A 20,753-nucleotide genomic window follows, 5' to 3' on the forward strand; every position below is an offset into this window, starting at 1 on the left:
ACATTCAAGATAAATTATGATCTGGAACATCATCTGTCATTAAACAACCAAATCTTAATGGGAGCTTTCAGGAGGCAACTGAACCTGTTGTTTCTGCCTTTGCAACAAAAGGGGACTTAAGAGCAGGTTCAGCTTCCCTAATTTGCAGCAGATATTCCCCCTCCTCCCCCGCCCCAGGGCAAACTGACATCCGAGAAAGTATTACAAAAATACGCCTGCACTGTATTGGAAAGAAAAAAAAAAACCCAAATCGGCCTTCTCTTAATGACTCTTCTCATTCAGTTTGATGGGATAATGTTGCCTGCTAACTATGTGATTGGGGAAGGGTTTGGAAATTTTACACAGTGTGAAATGTGGGAGTTAAAACCTGATGTTTGGCTAAGCTGTTTTCAGGAGTTCCCGCTTGACTGCCAGTCACAATAATTATCCTACTTTGAGTAATTGTCCTACTTCAGACAGAATAACAGAGTCGGAAGGGACCTTGGAGGTCTTCTAGTCCAACCCCTGGCTCAAGCAGGAAACCCTATACCATTTCGGACAAATGGCTGTCCAATCTCTTCTTAAAAACTTCCACTGATGGAGCACCCACAACTTCTGGAGACAAATCATTCTCACTGTCAGGAAATTTCTCCTTAGTTCTACGTTGCTTCTGTCCTTGATTAGTTTCCATCTGTTGTTTCTTGTTCTGCCTTCAGGAGAAGAGGCTGACCCCGCCCTCTTCTTTGGGGTAGCCACCTTAGCTTTTAATAATGGACTGCTTTGCTCTCCTATGACAATAGTGCTGTTTTTTCCTTTTATCTTTTCCATTTTCTCTTCTTTCTTGTTTTATTTCAACTTTGAATTGATACGAAGCAGTGGGTGTGGAAGTCAAAGATTGAGCCTCGGTCAGTCTGAAGGCCTTGAAGAGAAATGAGGGTGCAGTGATAACCAAAGTGAATGAATAAATAAAGAACCAGCAGCATGCCCTCTCTTGGTTCACACTTCATTTAATCCATAATGTGGTTTATGGCTTAGGATGCGGTGAATCCAAATATTGCCATTTATAAATCACAGTTTATGGCTTAGGGGTGTTGTAGGAAGCCAGTCAACTGAAGACTCTTCAATAAATCATGGCTTAGCACGTGCGCTGGTGTCGCTTCAAGATTTTCTGATTCCCTTAGAAACTTTTGTTTGCCATTTACTTTGCATTTCTAACTTCCGCTGAAGTTTTTATTTCTCCTCAATTGGGGGAATGCAAGATGCTGAGTAAGATGCTGAGGCCAAGCACCATAGCTTGAATTCTTTTGGGAATGGCGAGCTACAAATTCTCTGATTGCTATCCAAAGTGTTTCTGCTGTTCTCCTTATATGCAGGTTAATGACACTATTTATTGGAAGAAGCATAATGCATGGAAAAAGGAACAATTGTACAAAACAGAGAAAGTGCTCGAGTCAGCAGACCAGTTTTTGAATTAGAAACTAGTTGGGATGGTCTGTGCAAACACTTGCATAACTTTTTAATGGTAGCTGTAGTCAGAGGATGGGGAAGGTGGATAGTCTCCAGGGACGTTACTTGCAAAGATTTTTGCATCAGCGTCGATCATGATAAGCCCTAATTTGCTTTGCTGTGGTTTTACTGAATAAATCACAATTGCCTATGTTGGTAACATGCTAAGCTTATTTCAAACAAACTACGTTGTGACTTAGAGTGTGAGGCCCAGCCTAGGACTGTGGGTGGGTTGTTTTTTGCAAAGTTTATAGGGGGATTTAAAAGTAGTTACTTCTAAAGTAAATTAAAAAATGTTGTTTTGAGCCCTGCAAATCAGGCATTTTATGTTACTTTGCTTTTCATTTATCTTGCTTGTTGGTTTCCTCCAAGTTCGGCAGCAGCTGTTCAATTTATAACCAAGCTTTAAGAACGTTTCGGGATTATGGATCGTAAAACATGGTTTAGAAATCACAACGAGCAACTTTGCTTAATATTCCACCACAAAATTAAACAAATCATCTGGCGTCTTTGCTCTATCACTCTTTGTCTGTTTTGAGCATAGCAACATAGCCTGAGGTATGCCAATTCTCCCCAGACACCAGCTTCATCAGCTCAGAAAAAATAGCCAGAGTTAAGTAATGTAAGATGTGGAGAAAAGCTGGCTCAGGACCTCGGACAGTACTGCAAATACCAAACCACAGTTATATTCCTAATAGATTTCTACAATACCAGATCTCAAGTTTTCCTCAGGATAATTCTGTTGAAGTCAACTGGGCTGAGAGCGGGGCTAATCCTTCTGGGAGACTTCAGCCAAAGTCACTCCACAGCTATATACTATGCACTTAATTTGTTTTGATCTATTTTCCTGAAAGATGCAGACATGGATGGCTGTGTGAAATAAATTAAGTAATTACGTAAATACACACAGAGAGCCATCCGTGTGTGTGTGTGTGTGTGTGTGTGTGTGTGTGTGTGTGTGTGTTTATTATTTATATATATACACACACATACATACATAGTAAAGGTAAAGGTTCCCCTTGCACCTACGTGCTACTTGTTTCTGGCTCTAGGAGGTGGTGCTCATCTCCATTACAAAGCCGAAGAGCCAGTGCTGTCCGAAGACGTCTCCGTGGTCATGTGGCCACCATGACAGAACGCCAAAGGCGCACGGAACACTGTTCCCTTCCCATCAAAGGGGCCCCTATTTTTCTACTTGCATTTTTTATGTGCTTTTGAACTGCTAGATTGGGAGAAGCTGGGACAAGGAACGGGAGCTCACCCCGTGACGAGGAGCTAGGGATTCAAACCGCCAAACTGCCGACCTTTCTGATCGACAAGCTCAGCATCTTAGTCATTGAATCACCATGTGTGTGTGTGTGTGTGTGTCTGTGTGTGTGTGTATATACACACATACATACTGTAAAAGTCTGACTCACAGACAAACACTATACAGGAGCCTGATGATGGCAGATGAGATCCTGCCAAAATGTTGCTACAACTTTAAAAGCACAACTATAATAACGTGGGAAAATACCCAAACAAAGCTGAATACCATACATATAAATACCCGTGAAAACTTAAGAAAACAAATATGTATGTATGTATGTATGTATGTATGTATGTATATATTGTATATGTTAATTTTTATCTATTTTCTTGAAAGATGCAAAGAAATGGGTGGCTGTGTGTGTGTAGATTAGATAGATAGATAGATAGATAGATAGATAGATAGATAGATAGATAGAATTTATCCATGTCTGCATCTTTCAGGAAAATAGGTAAAATAAATAAAAAACAAATTAAGTGCATAGTACTGTATAACATAAAAACATAATAGCCAAGACAACACCCCCTACCCTACCCTCAGCAGCTATTATTATTATTATTATTATTATTATTATTATTATTATTATTATTATTATTATTATTATTATTATTATTTTGTTGTTGTTTGCATCCCACATTTTAAATTTGGAGTTGGTCAGCTCGAGAAGATGAACATATCAAATACTCCTGCCTTCTCCTATTTACCTCACAATGACAATAACACTGTGAGGTGTCCCCCCCCCCCCCGAAGGAGAGGGACCAGCTCTTGATTTTTATTCCATTGATACGGCTGCACCCTCTATATATTTTATTTGTATATCAAATTTAGATATCCCTCACAATATTGGATGGAATACAGTATTTTATTTATATATATAATATACATAAATATATTTATTTACATAACATACATTGATAAAAAGGTGTGTGTGTGTGTGTGTTCCCCTTGATCAATGTATTTATCTCTATCTTACCTATACCTGTATGTTTATTATTTATATCCCCACCTTTAGTATGTTTACAAATAACTCAATGCGGAAAAGATATCCAACATGCCTTCCTCCTATTTTCCACACGAGGGCAGCCATGTTGGGCTAACATGGAGAGACTGGCTCAGTCGCCCAGTTTTTACGGCTAAGGCGGGACCTGAACTCGCATCCCCTGGCTTTCTAGCCTGGTGCTTTAACCACTAGATGAAACTGCCTCTATATCTCAGGAAAACAAAAACAAAAAACACACAAAATACGCACTAGGGATTGGGGAGAAGGGCCCCCATAGACACCCCAGGCTGCTCCCCGTTCTGAGGGGAAATGTTAGCCCTCATGGGAGGGGTTGGATGGCTTGGACTCACTTTGGGTCTTGCACACCGGATGCTGAGCCCTATGGCGTCCCATGTGGCAGGTTCCCCCCCATCACATCTTCCACAGGTTCTGTCCTCCCCCCACACACACCTGGTTGCCATGGGCCCCTGACTGTGACGGGGCTGCACAGGTGTTGGGCTGAGAGGAATCCCGGAACATTGGAGAGGAAAAGCCTAGAGTGGCCGAGCAGGAGCCCAGGTGTGGCCATTAAGGCTCTGACTCTCTCTTCCTGGCCTCACCTGCAGGACCTCTGACTTGAAGACGACTTTTGCAGAGGCAAAAAAAAATCCTTCCCTCCCTTCATCCCATCCTCTCCCTTCTTCTATCCTACAGCAAGGAGAGCTGCCTTTGGTCGACAGTGGCGGGAAAAAAATCAGGAGGAATCTGGGAGCAATTTTTGCCCTCCCCCACAAAACAATTCCATTAAAAGCACCAACTTTCATGAGCCCGTGTTTTTTTTTTTAAATTGAATTTGTAAGATGGAAATCAAACGTAAATTTAAACAAGGGGCGTCCTCTGAGGGGGAAAAAAATGGGGTTGTGGTGGAAGCCGCAACCACAATATCACTGGAGCCCCCCCAAAAGGTGGGGGGCAGGGCTTTGCTTGTTGGGCATGGCTGCCATCTTGACTCTTTTGATGGGTATTGTTGAATTTTCAGGCCTTCAGGAAGGGTGAGAAGAGCAAGCAAGCAAGCAAGAGAACGGAGTCATTTTCAAATTCTTTATTGGCATAAATAATTCATACATAAATTTTTACCTCAACAGACACCTCACCAAAAAGCACAAGGAAGAAAAAGAAAAAAAAAAAAGAAGAAGAGAAAACTCTTAAAACGCTCCATTCGCGTTTTGTTTTATTTCGTTTTATTTTGCAGTCCCCTGCCACTTGCACTCCCACCAACAGCAGAAATTATAAATACTTTCCCTCATATGTAGAAAAATTTATAAATGGTACTGTACAAATTTACAATCTGCAAGAAGAACAACAATATTTTCAGTTTTGCTTTACTCCGTGTTTTTTTTTTTTTTTTAATCTCCCTGTCCAGTTTTGGTGGAGTTTTTTTTTTTTAAATGTGGGTTTTGTTTTGTTTGCCTGAGAATCCATGGTTTTCTTGCACACTTGTTTCTAATGATGAGGATTTGGCAACAACCAATATAAAAACAGATATATGCGTATTTCATACAGCTAGTCCTTGACTTACAGCCAGCAAAAAATAAAATAAAAAAAATGCCCATTTGGGAAAGTGGGTTTAGGCTTATGACCATGAGATTTGCTATACAACCAGTTGAAAAATTAGGCCAGTTTATGTGGTGCCTCGACTTATGGCTGCAATAACTTATGACAGGAATTCCGGTCCTGATTGTGGGCGCACGTCAAGAACGACCTGTATACAGTTAGTAGTCACTGACTTGAATTAAATTAACTTTAAAAAAAAAAATCCTGTGAGATGTTCTCTTATGGACTCTGTTAAAACTCTTCTCTAACATTCTTCTGGCTGTTTTTTTTAATTGGAAAAGAAAAACACAAATAATTGTGGCTTTTCCTGAGACTTGCTCTGGTTCCAACAGAGTGTAGCATTCCATTTTTAAATATTTTATAGGTGTTACTTTGTGGGATTTGCTGTTCGGCTCATTTTATAACATGAAGCTGTTGCTGCTGCTGCTGCTAATGACATGTTTTAGTTCAGTAACTAGGCAAGATTTCTGCTCATTTCACCAAAGGCCTTTCTCCACTTAAATGGTTGGAATTGAAGGAGATAAAACCCTGAGGCCATTTTGTGGAAGATGAATGGCCTTGTTCTTTCACTGCTTTCATTTTTCCAAACTCACCTTATAATGGAGTGAAATGGCCCCCCTTTTTTTTTCCGGGAGAAAAATTAAAAGGCTGCTGGATTACTGAATAAAAACTGGATATTACGTTCACTGGCATCGTGTTATAAAATGGAGTTGATGGTTTATATAAAACGCACGATCTCCTCAATTGCTCCATCGCAGGCAGATGTTGCCTTTTTAATCATAGAAGGGGGGGGGGTGGGATTTATTTTGCAGGAAAGAAATTAAATGGCAATTAAAAGTGGGAATGCCAGTCTGCTTTGGAGCACTATTGTTTTTGAGCCGAGTGAAAGTTCTTCCCCTGGGAATAAGGATGTTGTGACTCATTCTTTACTTCAAGACCGACACAGAGAACACAACAGTAAACCACGCTGTCCCTCTCCCTCAATTTGAACTGTGTGTATACGTGACGTTCACACACAGAGATGTGAATATTTGTTTTTTGCACAGGTGCTCCTTATGTACAAAGGACTTCATAAATTCTCCCGACTTTGATGCGGTTACAGGCAATTCTTATTAAACAGCCACCCATTCAGCAGCTGTTTGAAGGTGCCACGGGGATTGTGACTAGTGCTTGGGATTGCGGTTGTTGCAGCATCCCTGCAGCCACATGATTATGATTTGGGCAGCTGGCTCGCAGCGATGACTGTCCGGGGTTCAAACGATCATATTTTGTGACTTTCATTGCTGGCTTTGGGAAAGCGAAGACAATGGAGAAGCCTGCAGGAACTCGCAAATGTCAGTCATATGACCCCGGGACGCTGCAACCGTGAGGCAGCAACTGGAACTGCTGCTATTATCATCGTGAGTCGGCCCAACCACATTACGCAGCTCTTTACGACTGTGTCACTTAGTGACCGTTCTTCAACACAATTACTGACATTGAGTGAGGACTACCTGCGGCATAATGCACGTGGCCTTATATGTGTGATCTTAGTCTGGAGAACTAATCACAACCCCCTGCATCCTTCCGGCTACAGGTTGCCAAGAATTGCAAGTTAGGATCACTTAGTGGCCTCCCATCCCTACTCTGAACTTAAAAAACAGGCAGATCCCTCCACTTGAATTCCCTTTGCCACTGAATTTCAGTGTGCTAACCTTGAATTGCCGGTATCAACCCTGAAGCCGGCCTGGCTGAGGCCATCTTGGAGCTTCGGTGCTGCCACAGTAGAGCTGAGGGATTAGAGATAATTGGGGCCGTGCAGTCAAAACAAAATATTTTCTCTTGGGAACCAAGGACATTCTCACCCTTGGCTGGAGGAAGGAGGAGTGATGTCACCAGACCAGCAGACACTTCCTCGGTTGGGCTATGTGACTGATCATTTGGAATTGGGGGTAAAACGTTCCCTTTTAATTAGGCATTGGTTTTCACCAGATCTGTGCCAATCTGACATTTCCAATCAAGCTATTCTTTGAGGAATCTACCTGCCTTGGAGTTTTTGCTTGCGATGGATCTATCACTTGGAGCTCTGTCAGCCGGATGGGTGCAGAGGTGAGGCCAGAGTTTTCCCAAAGCCTGTGGGAAACCTACTCCTGGGTGCAACGGTTGAACTTCCTTGTTTCTAAAACCCTACAATCTGTAGCATGCGTGGGGCGGGGTGGGGGGTCAAGTGCAATATTTTGCTTAGATACGCCCAAACTTCCTCGCCCGGTGCCTAGCCAAGCAGAGGGCGACAGCTCGCGCCATTTATCCTCACGCCTTTTTCACAGGTTCTCAGAGAAAAGAGAAATATTGGCAAGCGGGCCAAGAGAAGAATTTTCAATACGTAAGTATTGACTAGCATGTGTACAACAGGAGCATGTCACCAATCTGTGGTGCTCAGAAGCCAGTAAGGGATTTTTAAATGCCACTGCGTGGGCAGGAAAAGGGTGAAAAGAAACAGCCGCATGGTGAAAGGCTAGAAACATAAACACATTAGACTCTCTCTCTCTCTCTCTCTCTCTCTCTTGTGTGTGTATGTGTGTGTGTGTGTGTGTTTAGAGAATTAAGGGATCTAAAGGGGTTTTCCCCAGGACTGTTAATAAGGCAAGCTGAGAATTAAGAAAGGAATGCACGGTGCAGGACAGCGTAAGAGCTTATGGGATGTGTGGATTAGAATACATCTGCCTTGTGTTACTGTATTTGTGTGGTGGTCTTCCACGCTCGTTTGTGTGTGAGTGGGGTTTTGCTCTACTCAAAGGTAATCGGGATAGGATCATCTCGGATTATTCTGCCCTTGATAGCTTGAATTGGAGCCTGAAATTAGGGCTCTGAAACAAGTCTATAGATCTGGGTATCTGTCTGTGTGTGTCTGTGTGTGTACATAGGCACACACAAATGGGTATACTCCTCTAGAGTGTGGCATTCTGTCTTAGCATTGAAGGATATATAGTATGAGAGAGCCATTTGGTGTAGTAGTTAAGGCACCAGGCTAGAAACGGGGAGACGGTGCGTCCTAATCCTGCTTGAGAGGGAAAGCCAGCCCTAGGGAGGAAGGAAGGAAGGAAGGAAGGAAGGAAGGAAGGAAGGAAGGAAGGAAGGAAGGAAGGAAGGAAGGAAGGAAGGAAGGAAGGAAGAGCAAACGACATCCGAAAAACCTTGCCAAGAAAACAGCCCAGGCCCTCTCCAGGTGTCTGACTTGAAGACATAAAAATAAATAACTGAATACAGGTAGACTTTGGCTTACAACAATTTGTTCAGTGCACCTTCAAAGTTATAACGGTACTGAAAAAAATGGGACTTATGACCAATTGTCACACTTAGTGAATTCTAAGATATACATGAGAGGCAGCAAGATGCCAGAGAGAGACTGGCTGAGCCATGGAAGGAGAGGTCAAGCCGGGAATTAGTCTGGAATCATTATGTAGGCATAAGAGGTCCTTGAATGCCATGGAACCTTATCTAGTCTTGCCTAACCTGGCCCAGGCGCAAATGCCAGCCTGGGAAGATTCCTGTGAAAGAGGCGTTGAGCAATGGAGTAGTAGCTAGTTTTATACTCCATACATCTTCATCCAGAGCTGAAGAAGCTTCTTGGATGAGAAGCGAAATGTCTTCAAAGAAAAACCAGAACGTCCAATTGCCTCTTGGGGTGGGGGGAGGGGGAAAAAGCACCTTTGGGATCTACACATATGGATTTGATTCTTCGCTCCTGAGCTAGAGAAAGCAAAGCTTTCTAAGCCAAGAAATTATCCTCTGCACTAAACAAGACAAGCCTCTCTGTGAGCAAGAAAAACAGGCTGCTACACAACTCCCAGGAGCAGATCGGGGAAGAGGAACGGGACGAGAGTTCATGCTCACTCAACAGATCTGTAAATAAACCCCGTGTCTCTGTGGAGCTGGCTAATATATCTGAGCTACCGGATAACCTCAAGTCACGCCCTTGGAACTCCTATTAGTAGGCATTGTGGCAGTTTCCCTTATATTCTCTGTTCTAAAGAGCTGGTTATTTTTAAACCGGATTTTTTTTTTAAAAAAAAAAAACAACCCATCGATAAAAGAACAGGGTGGAAGAGGGCAGTGAAGCCAAAACAACAGAGATCAAAGGAAGGGAGGGGAAGGGAGATTTGTTATTGATAATTTAAGACTTTTTGGGGTGGGTGGGGGGGGGATAAAGGAAGCGTGATGAGAACATAAGCCGATATGCTTGGCTTCTTCGGGATTGGAAGGGGGTGTTGGCAAATAAACCAGGCTGGGCAGTGGGTTAACAGTTCCTCCTTTAGACTTTCCTCTATCCAAAGAATCAGCAACTTTTCGTTCCCCGGGTAAGACAGGTGGTCCTCGGCTTACGACAACAACGGAGCGCACAACCTCTGTCATGGCTGTTTAAAACGAGTTTCACCTCATTTTACCACCTTTCCTTGCCCCCAGTCGGTAAGTGGATCTCTGCACGTTGTTAAGTTGGCACCCGGCTTCCCTGTTGACTTGGTCGCAAAAGGGGGATGATGTGACCCCGGGACCGTCGTAAGTATGAGCCAGTTGCCAAGCCTCCAAATGTGAATCACGTGATCATGCTTTTTTTTTTTTCCCCAGCAGCGGTCATAAAGTGTGAAAAATGATAGTAAGTCACTCTTTTCAGTGCCATCGTTCCTTCAAACGGTCCCTAAAACAAATGATTGTAAATCAAAGTACCACCGTATTTTGCAAAGGTTTTGGATCCCAGGGAGGAAGCAGGACCAGTTAAATGACCTTCCATAATCTATATACAGTATAAAAAAGGGAAGTAGCACTCACGCATCATCACAAAATCTCCTGAACCGTAAAGCCTACAAACTTGAAATTTGGCACCTATGTCCCTCTTGGCTTCTAAGTGCTCACTAAGAAAGGATTTTTAGAAACGATCACCAGAGCATTAGCATTTCACATATTATTATTATTAACACGCTCTGATGCTAAGGAGTTCTACTCCTCCTCCCCACCCTAAAAGAAATCTGTTCCAAATGCAAAACACAAGCAGAAGAGTTTCAGATTCAGAGCACCAAGCAGCTTTAGTACAGAGCAGTTGAGCTAAGCCACGCCCAGGCTCCTTGCTGTCTCCTCCTTGGTCACACAGCAAATACTGTTTCAGTTTCCAAACAGCCCTCAACTCTCTTACACACTGACAGGACACTAGCCAGATGAATACTGATAGATGCTGGTAGGCAGAGGCAGAATTTTCTCTCTCCTTATTTTTCTCCCCAAAAACTAACCCCGACCACATAGTTTCATAGCGAAGCACGGGTAGTTAGCCATATTTTTAAAATGTCAAGACAATAAATATGGTTTAATGACCATCTGTCATTACACTACTGAAATTTGGCACTGCAGAGGGGACTTCACGTTCTCTACATAGCCATGAACCGTGAACCAAAGGCACCGATTTTTACATCTCGTCCCTGAATCACTGAACCAACAGGTCTGTCTGGATCAGATCAAGAATCCATTCTTAATTATTAATTGTGGCTTCTACTTATATGCCGTATAAAAAGAATGCCAAGGAGGCCCCTGGATTTCTTGCAGAGGGTGGCAGGTCTTCCAGCCCCCGCAGAGCAACATTGGAAGAATGAAAATGAGCCCAGGACGTGGATCTCATGAGCACTTTCCTCCCTGAGCAGGGGGTTGGACTAGAAGACCTCCAAGGTCCCTTCCAACTTCTGTTATTCTGTCCTGTTCTGTATGGGCCCAAAATATTTGAGCTGATTTAGCTCATCACGTCACACAGACTTGTCACAATTTTCGCTGCCCTCTAGCGCAGGAGAAATCCATCAATGCAGGAAAAGCAACCCATGGATGGCTGAATCTTGCTCTGACATTTTCCTACTCCGGGTGTGTTTGTGGGTCCTTAGATTTCCAGACCCAAGACAGTCTCCTGGTGCTACAGCATGTAGGAATGATCTTGGCGGGTAGGAAGAAGAGCCTTTAGAATAGATAATGGCCAAATAATCAGCAATTGAGCCAGTCGAAAAAATGGGGGCTTGACAAACAACTTAAAAGGGACTCTACCTAGTTTCTTGGATTGTAAAGGCAAAAGGATGGGCGGGGGGGGGGAATGTATTTTCAAACTTGCAAGGTCCTGTTAACATATAATCATACAATAAAGTAGAATTAGTTAATCTGGATATGTTTCCTGTCTGGATTGTCTATTTTTTTTTTTGAAGTGCAAGAACCTTGCCCTGGTCCTGCTTGTGACTATCCTCCTCAGCTTCTTCGAATCTAGCTTGAATTAAAAAAATAAATACCAACTATGGCAACTCAAACATAGCACAAAAGAGAAATAAGAAAGGCACCCTTTTATTGGGATCAAGAAATCAGAATGGGTCCCGGAAGGCTAAGAAATGGACAGGCTGTAGTTCCTGAAGAGTGGGTTGTGAAAAAAGAAAGAAAGAAAGAAAGAAAGAAAGAAAGAAAGAAAGAAAGAAAGAAAGAAAGAAAGAAAGAAAAGGAAGGAAGGAAGAAGAAGGAAGGAAGGAGAAAGAAGGAAGAAAGGAAGGAAGGAAGGAAGGAAGGAAGGAAGGAAGGAAGGAAGGAAGGAAAGCAAGAAAGTTGTGGAAAACATCCCCTTTTTGCAGAATAAGGGAATCCAGCTTTTCTCACAGCGGGATTTAAATCCCACATCTTCCTCTCCAAAAAGGCACACAGCAAGAGGCCTAACCACAACTTCAGATCATCGCACAAAGCCGAGGGGATGTGCTCACGATAGCATCGAGTTCTCATTTTTGGCAGGCAGGGCACATAAAACCACATCCTGCTGGTCAATCACGGAAGGACACCAGCCTTCCAGAACAAAAGATACCCCAGGGAGCCATGCAAACGCCAAGCTTCATTTATCAATTCACCTTTCAGAGGCTAGAGTAGGGTGAACAGAGCTGAGTCAGCGGCTTGGGGCTTCCTTGCTTTGCTTCTAAAATCTTTAAAAGTGCCCCAAAAGGAAGAAGGGTCCAGAATACGCAGGAAGAATGGCTTCATTCTAATACCACTCTAGAAAGCCTTAGTAAGACCTAGAATCCTGCATCCAGTTTTGGTCTCCACACTATAAAAAAGATGTTGAGACTCTAGAAAGAGTACAGAGAAGAGCAACCAGGATGATGAGGGGACTGGAGGCTGAAACCTACGTTCTTAAAAGAGGTGGGTGCACAAACAAATGTCTAAACAGTCTGCTTTTTGACACACACAAGCACAAACACACACACAATGGAATTAAACACATTTTGCTACTGGAAGGATGCTCCACCACTGGAAGATTTTCGGAAGAGATTGGACAGCCATTTGTCTGGAATGATATAGGGTCTTCTGTTTGAGCAGGGGAGGATGGACTGGAAGACCTCTAAGGTCCCTTCTGACTCTGTTACTCTGTTCAGTTTGATGGCCTGTAAAAGATCTTATTTTTGGTTCCTGGGGAATCACGATCTCCTTCTGTTGTAAAATGGGCACCGTTAGGATGGAGTTCACCTTTATATCTTCTGAAACCAAGGCAAATATTTCTTCTGCACCCGACGCTACCACTTCTCCTCACCTATAAACACCATCTCTGGAGTTTTGCTTCCCAGAGCAGCTGGCCGAAGAGATGCTTTGATGTTTCTCATCTCCCACGACGATGAGAACATGCGATGCCGTTTGCCAAGCTGGGAGCCGAAGAAACGTTTCTCCCATTTCAGGACATTCAACAAACTGTTCAGACCTAGGCTTCCCAAAATCATGAAGCAGACTCCTCGTCCCGACAAAAAAAACCCCTTTTTATTTAGGCTAAAGTGAATTCCTTTCATTTACATCCAGCAAAGTCCCGGCAAACAGTCTTTCAAGGGTGAATTACAACCACAGACCTTATCAGGCTTGGAGAGCTGCCAGGCCGATAGCTTCCAAGCGCAACGCTGTAGAAGAAAATACCCGGCAAGGAGTCTGTGAGAGTCACGAACAAATCTTCACCCTAATTAAATGAACTAATTGTCTCCTGCAAACACCATTCCCCTTTTGTTCCTCTTTATTCCCTATGGGAGGGGCCATTCACCATCCACCAGTGCCTTTATTCCCGAGTCGACCCTTGTTCCTTAACTGTTCCCCTCTCCTGACAACTCTGCGCATGCACACATCAGAAACAGGCTCCAGCTATTCTTCTGCCCCACTGAACTCTGACTCTAAAGGCAGCTGATAACCGTCAGATGGTCCTGGCCCATCTCTGCCTCCAACGCAGAGCCCTCGCCAGAGCCTTCCCCAGACTCCAGGACTAGCCCATGTTCCTCCCCAACCTCCTCACTCTCCAAGTCTGCCCCCAACTCCACTGGCCGCTGGCGGGTCACAACGCAAACCTACAGAAATTGCATTTACAATGATCAAAATCTACTTGATCTCTTGATCGCCGAAGAGCTAGTTGGAGATATTAAGCCAGCATCAGAAACTCCTGGAGTTGACATGGCTCTTAAAAACTGGAACAGCCAAGTCTGTTGAAGCTCAACCTTTTTAATTTCCTTGCAAGACAAGTGTAGTCTTGCTGGGAAAAAAAAAATGTTTCCTAGAGGTGCCTTGTTGCTGACAGGTAAGATAAGACCCAGCAAAAGGCCCATTAATGACCACCACCACCCCCCAAAAGTAGAAAGTCCACAGATATTAAAGTGGCCAAGGTTGGACACCTCTGACCGAGAGGTTCGAGTTTTGTCTGAGAGGCAAAGCAGTTCGTCACAAAGCTTCCTGGTCTCACGCTGCCTTTTCTTTGGGAAAAAGAAGCGCTCAGAGTACTTGGAGGGTGCAGCCCAGCCCCAGCATGACAAAAATGTGGTCGAGGGGGGGAGAAGAGGAAGGCAAGGTGAGGCTCCTGACATTTACACAATCACACATGAACTTTGGAGCTGAAAAAAAAAAGAAAAGCTAGGGCTGCTCTTCAGGCAACTATTCGGGTCTTGTAAAGTGTCAAGAATGTCTCGGCTCAGAAGGAAGGAAACTGGACAGGTCCAACCAGACCCATCAAACCTCTTTCCAGACATGACTCCTTCAATGCTCAAAACAAGCCCTAAGCGAAAGTTGGGTTTACGAGAGAGCCAGGAACCCCACAAAGACAATACAAAATAAGAGAAATGAGATGAGATCAGACCCTGCAAAAATAATAATAATAATAATAATTTTGAGGCAGGAGACAGAGTGCCTGGAGCAAGAATGAGGAAGTGGTTTTGCTCTTTACCCACTGCGATGAGGAAACCTGGGTGCAAAACAAAAAGAACTTTCTCCCGTAAATTAATGCAATAATTAGGGAGCGTTTTCACATGCCTTGCCCAAGAGACATGCAGAGAAGCAGGAACAGAAGAACGCAGCAAGAGCCATAAAGAAAGGAAAGCTGACAAGAGGCAGACAAAGGTGAAGGGATGGTGGCAATGGTGAGATTCAGGAAAACAAGGAAAAAGTGAAGCGGCTCCGTTTCCTCAACCGGTCACAGAGATGAACCAGATTTTTCTTATTTTATTTCTGCGTGGTTTTCCCTCCAGCCTTTTTTGATGGGCGGTGTTGACGGTTTGAGCCCAAGAAATTATAGACTGGGGACAGGGAACCATAGCTGGTCTCCAGGTCTATAGAGAGATAAAAAAAATTAAGACATCCCACTTGGTGTAGGGGGGAAACAACCCAACCCAAAGATTGAATATTGGGACCGTACAACTAACTGCATTGTTCTCAAGAAAAAAGTTTTCTGGAAGGCCATTCAGCCTTAAGGCTTCAGTTGTTTGTTATTTGTTGTTGTTGTTGTGTACAGAAGAACAATCAACTCATGGAACAGAAATTGCCTCCAGAAGTTGTGGGTGTTTCATCGCTGGAAGCTTTCAAGAAGAGACTGGATTGCCATCTGTCAGAAATGGTGTAAGGTCTCCTGCTTGAGCGGAGGGGGTTGGACTAGATGACCTATAAGGTCCCTTCCAACTCTGTTAATCTGTATCTAACTAAAGGCTGAGCAGGAAAAAGGCACAGCTCTTTGGCCCCGAAAATTGTTAGAAACCTCAAACGGCTTCAACGCAACATTTCACAAGATTTGCAGCTAGCTAGATGCAATTATGCCAAGCAGAAATCCAGGGCTCAGCTTAGAATATAAGGACTCTCAAATGTAGCAGGGATGACTGGTTGAAATAATTAATTAATATCCTTTTTGATCTGAACTGCCCCCTCTCCCCCAACAATTGCTAATAAACTCATCAAAACTGTCTGAAAACTATCTAAAAAAAAAAAAATCTACAGCCACAAGCAACCACCAGATAGGAGTTTGTAAATGCTCCTTGGGAATAAAACCAGGTGGTAGATGCAGAGGCCTAGGAACATGTGAAGTCTGTGTGCGGTATACTGTAGGTCTGGTCTTCTTCAACAATCTGTCATGGAGCAGAGAAATGGGCTATCGAGATCAAGGCATGTCCCAACTCGGTTCTGCAAGGCCGGGGAGAGGAAGTCACAGAGATGGTGAACAATGCCAGCGACCGATTCCATAAAATAAAATAAAAGCATCAGGCAGCAAAAGAACAAGAACACTTGAAAAAAAAACCAAGAACTGGCAGCTGCTAACAGCAGGTTAAGCTTTGATGTCAAAAGCCTCAGATTTGTATCTAGAAATTCAGCCCCACCCCAGTGAGAGTTGCCAGATACAAAAAAAAGAGAAGTGGGGTATTTCTAACTCTTGTTAGTTGAACCCAGAAGGAAAGTTGGGAGGAAACTTTTGACTGCGTAAAGGTGACTCAAGAATCAGATTGTCTTCTCTGCCCTGCCTGATAGGGACTTTTTTTTACGAGCAGCCATGCAAGGCCAGCAATTTGAGGAGGGGTCTGAGCCATGGTCTAGGGAGATGCTCAGCCGTCCAGGTCATGGTTGTTCCAAAGGTGCTTTTTCAAAAAAAAAAAAAAAACACCTGGACTTTCTTGGTGTTTTTTTTTTAATTTGAAGACATTTCACTTCTCGTCCAAAGAGCTTTTGATCAGAACAAGGGGGAAAATCCACAAAGGAAGCCCAGTGGCCTTTTGAAATTAGCACCCTTGGGACAACCTAAACCCGTTTTAAGAGCATCGCCACGGTGTCTTGTTAAAAGTCACCTTCCTTGCTCAGGCTGGGGCTGCGGAAACAGCCTTCTCCTTTCTCCACGGTGCAGGCAATGAAACAGGAATCCAAGAAAAGTAACCAAAGAAAACCCAAAAAGAGACAGAGAGAGAGAGAGAGAGAGAAATCGCTCATCATCCACTAATGCAAAATGGCTTCTAACTAAGGATAGCTCACAGTCGCCCTCAAGATATTCCCGTGGGGACATAGCTCAGAGCTGGTTGCCATCAGGTGTTTCCAGACCAGTAGAAGGTGGGCTACCGTTCGGCATCTGGTTCTGCTTCGTCTTCTACGTTCCATCCACGCCAAGGAAGCTTCCATTCTTCTCCCACGAGGCCATGCTTGAGTTTCCTCTTGCTGTCCATACCTCAGACCTGTTGTTCTAAAGGGCAGGAATGAGACAGCATCTCTTTTTTGGATCCCGGGATATTTCCAAGCCATACCCTTCCAATCTATGGACAAGGACAGAGGAATTGGAGAAGGGGAAGGAAGAGGGATGTAAGAAAGGCACCAATCCTCTGATTCACAGCCTGGAAAGAAAAAAAAGAGAGAGAGAGAGAAAAGAGAACAAGAGTCAAACGTTGCAGCATGCAAACCACCATAACGTCTTCCTGATGTTGCCATCAACTGGCATCCAGACCATGAATGAAACAGGCTTAAGTTGTCTTTAGGTGTGGGGTGGTATTAAAAGAGTATTCCTTCCCCCTCTTTGGCACAATCCAAAGGCTCAAGCTGTATGAAATCTGTTTATGTATAGTCATCCATTATTGGGACTTGAAACAAGAGAGGACAAGGGGTAGACAAGTGTGGGGCCAACCACAACAACTTGACAACTTGTGGACTTCAACTCCCAGAATTCCCGAGGCGGCCATGCTGTCTCAAGTTTGAAGTCAGCAGGACGTAAAGTAGTTACCTACCACCTCTCAGGCTTAGGCAAGCAATGCAAGAGTAGATTTCATGTAGATGTAGCATCCTGTCATCTCAAGGATGGACATCATTCAGGGGTAACGAAAGTCTCCCTGAGAAGATGTGCCTGGGAGAAACTCCAGGTCCAAGATAAATTTGGACAAGGGGTCCCAAATGATATCAGGTTCAGCTAGAACACGGGTCGCCAACCTTTTGGACCTCAGGAACTGTCAAACTCATAATTTTAAATCCTGCAGACCAGAGATCCTGGGAAAATCCCCCCAAAAGTTTGTAGGAAAATTCCCCACCCCGTTTTCCTACCGATCAATCATTCTTTATTTGGGATTGCAGGATACTGTCTCCAGCTCTGTTCTTGAGGGGGGGGAAGAGAGAGAGACTTTTGGGTTCATGCAAGGAAAGCAGCAGAAGCAGCAGAAGTCTTTCTTTCTCTCCCCCAAGCTCCACCAGACTTGTCACACAGCCTCTTGGAGCAGGAGGCCTTGCAGGGTCCCAAAGACTCATTTCTGGTGGAGTTTGGGGGAGAGAAAGAAAGACTTTGGCTGCTTTCCTTGCGTGCAGCCAAAAGCAGAAGAAGAAAGAAGTGGAAAGAAGAGGTGCGTGGGGCAAATTCCCCCCTCCGCCCTTTCCTCCCTCCCCTCACTACCTTGTGTTGTTTGCAATGCAAGCGACACAAGCCTTGTGTTCCTGCGGACCATGTGGGAGGCACAGCCTTATGTTCCCAGGCAGCCTGGATTAATTGCTTTGTGGGGTGCTTTGTGAGGTGCTTTGGGGACCACCAAAATTTTCTCATGGACCACCAGTGGTCCTTGGCCCACTGGTTGGCGACCACTGAGCTATAAGATCATCTGTGTTGAGTCAATGTGAGCTCTTAACAACCATATAGACAGACCTTCTCAAGAAGGACCAGCCTCCAGTCTGGCCCTTGAAGTCTCCCATCAATGCAAATCCCTCAACACCAAGGAAGACTTCAAGAGGGCTCTGCTTGAAATGAGAAACAGAGGCAGGATGAGGCCCGGCAGTGAAAGAGCACGTTGCATGGTGGGTCAGCATTCTGCTGAACTCCAGGAGGGTGGAGGGATCATCAGCTCTGGAGTGGACAAAGGCCACGTCCTCTGGCTTAAAGACCACCGGCGTTCAATTTGTACAACACGCTGAGCCAGATCCAAAGAGATCCCTCCAGGTCTTTAGTGATGAATGAATCCATCTGATGTTGAAAACAAGGATCAGGGGGAATGGACAGAGTATTGATAAGCAAGCTAAGAAGGTCTCCACTCCTTTTTGAGCAGAGTCACCTGGTTATTCTCATCCGTCTGTCAAGAAGAGGTAGGGAAGGGCACCTAATCAGAGAGATCAACATTCCTGGGAGGTACCACCTGGTTCTCCTAATCTAACATTTAGCTACGGATGGATTTCAACCCTGCCTACTCTTTGGCAATTCCAAACAGCTTCATCAGCAATTTTTCTTCCAGTTTGAGCTCCACAACAATAACCCACGAAGTAGGCTGTGGGGAGAGGTGGAGGAAGCACGGAGATGCTTTGGTGGTTGCATGTGGACCTGAATTCGGGATTCTCGGGGGTTCAAGGTGCTGAGCTTGTTAGCTGGAAAGCTGATAGCCCAGGTTTGAAACCCAGGCGTCGCGCAATGGGGTGAGTTCCCATCCCTTGCTCTAGCTCCTGTACCACTTTGGTGGGCGGGTAACGGCGCTCCTTGCGCCACCTCATGGTCATGAGAGTCAGAAGCATCTTCAGACAACACTGAGTATCTCGGCTAAGAAACGGAGATGAACAGCGCCCCCTAGAGCCTGGCATAACTGGATAGGGGAAACTTTTACCTTCACCGATCTAGACTCAAACACTGCGATGCCACATTAACTTTCAGGATTGAACAATGGTGGACAATTTGGGAGGAAATGGGATACTTTTTAAAATATATATATATATATAGGGATAATTCCTTCTTGCAGGTGCCTCTTCCCTTCCTCTTCCCTTGCAAAGAACAGAAATGGAATGCAAGGCTCACTCCAGCTGTGAGCAGACAGTTGGCCTAGCAACAGGCTGTGTGTGTGTTTGTGTTGATGTGTGTGTGTTAGGGACAGCCTCAAGTTTACACCCTAGGGAGATCTGTAAACAACCAGAGCAGGAAAGAGTACCCCTTCTCCGAAAAAAAGCCAGAGATTTTCACCGTTGCTTGGCTGCTAGTAAACCTTGACCCAAATGCACACGTGTCAATGCTCAACGTTTAAATCTGTGCCAAAATTCTCCACCTTTTTACAGAGAATTCCAAAGTCTCCAACTCATTTTGGGAATGTTGTGATCGCAAAGAAAATAACCGAGCAAATGCAGAATGCGCAGAGAAGACAAAGACCCACGGATCTGTGTAGAGGAGAGATCGTTCTTGACTTATGACCCCAATTGAACACCAAAACCTTTGCTGCTAAGTGAGGCATTCGCTAAGTGAATGTTACGATCCCATTTTACGACCTTTCTTGCCGTTAGTTTGTCAAATGACTCATGGTAGCTGCTCAGTTACTAACTCGGTTGTTTAAGGGAATCTGGCTTCCCCGTCGACTTTTGTTTTGTTGTAGAAGGCTGCAAAAGGGGGGACTGCCCGACCCATGGGACACTGCAACTGTCATAAATACAAGTCAGTTGCTGAGCATCCGAATTTTGATCAGGTGACTGTGGGGCTGTTGCAAAAGGCTGTAAGTCTGAAAAACAGTCATAAGTCCCTTTTCCCGGTGCTGATCTGAATGGCCACTAAACAAATGGTGGTTAAGTCAAGGACTATCCGTACATTTCAACCTCTTAATAATTGGTTAAGAAACAGCTGAAAAACCCTGCCTGCCCTTCCAAGGATTAGCTGGGTTACGACGGCTAGAGAAATGGGGGTGGCAAGAACGCAGCTGGGGCCCAGGGAAACCGACGAAGGTGGCGTGTGAAGAGGAGAGCATCCTCCGCCCTTACTCTGCTGACTTCCAGAAGTGCCCAGGGTGGGACAGGCGGCGGTTCCGCTTTGGCAGTTTCTCCAGCATTTCCATCAGTTTGGTGAAAGTGGGCCGCTCTTCCTGCTCGTAGGCCCAACAGAAGAGGAGGATATCCTGGAAAGGGAAGAGAAGGAAAGGGCTATGTGAGGAGAAAGAGAGAGAGAGAGAAAAGAGAGAAGGAGTGGGGGGAGGGAAGGAAGGAAAAAGGGAAAGACTTTTTCCTGTGCCAATTGGCGTCGTGGACTTAACTCTGGGCTAAAAACCAGCAGCAACTGAGCCCAGGGAGCAAGGCAAGAAAACCAAAAAGGACACATATAGACTGGGTGAAATCTGGCTCAATAGCAGTAACTGT

The 20,753-nt window shown here is 44.5% G+C and overlaps 2 protein-coding genes across 3 annotated transcripts in view; one reads left to right on the forward strand and one right to left on the reverse strand.

Annotated features, from left to right (window-relative positions):
* RFC5 (replication factor C subunit 5) overlaps nt 1-20,753 on the forward strand; it is a 315,947-nt gene that overhangs the window by 145,639 nt on the left and 149,555 nt on the right. The gene's annotated exons all lie outside the window — the stretch shown is intronic.
* The window catches only part of KSR2 (kinase suppressor of ras 2), a 137,292-nt gene continuing 133,154 nt past the window's right edge, over nt 16,616-20,753 (reverse strand). The window contains exons 19-20 of one of the 2 annotated variants that reach the window (XM_087913260.1): nt 20,382-20,515; nt 16,616-17,020 (exon numbers count right to left, since the gene is read on the reverse strand). In XM_087913260.1, the coding sequence (XP_087769386.1) occupies nt 17,014-17,020; nt 20,382-20,515 (141 nt within the window). In that variant the 3' untranslated portion in view covers nt 16,616-17,013. Of the gene's footprint in view, nt 17,021-20,377; nt 20,516-20,753 lie in introns of those variants that run through there. The other variant, XM_087913258.1, reaches the window with a different exon arrangement.

Source organism: Pseudonaja textilis, chromosome 15 (assembly GCF_049901715.1).
Source record: "Pseudonaja textilis isolate UNSWEBS1 chromosome 15, rPseTex1.2, whole genome shotgun sequence".
Taxonomy (NCBI): domain Eukaryota; kingdom Metazoa; phylum Chordata; class Lepidosauria; order Squamata; family Elapidae; genus Pseudonaja; species Pseudonaja textilis.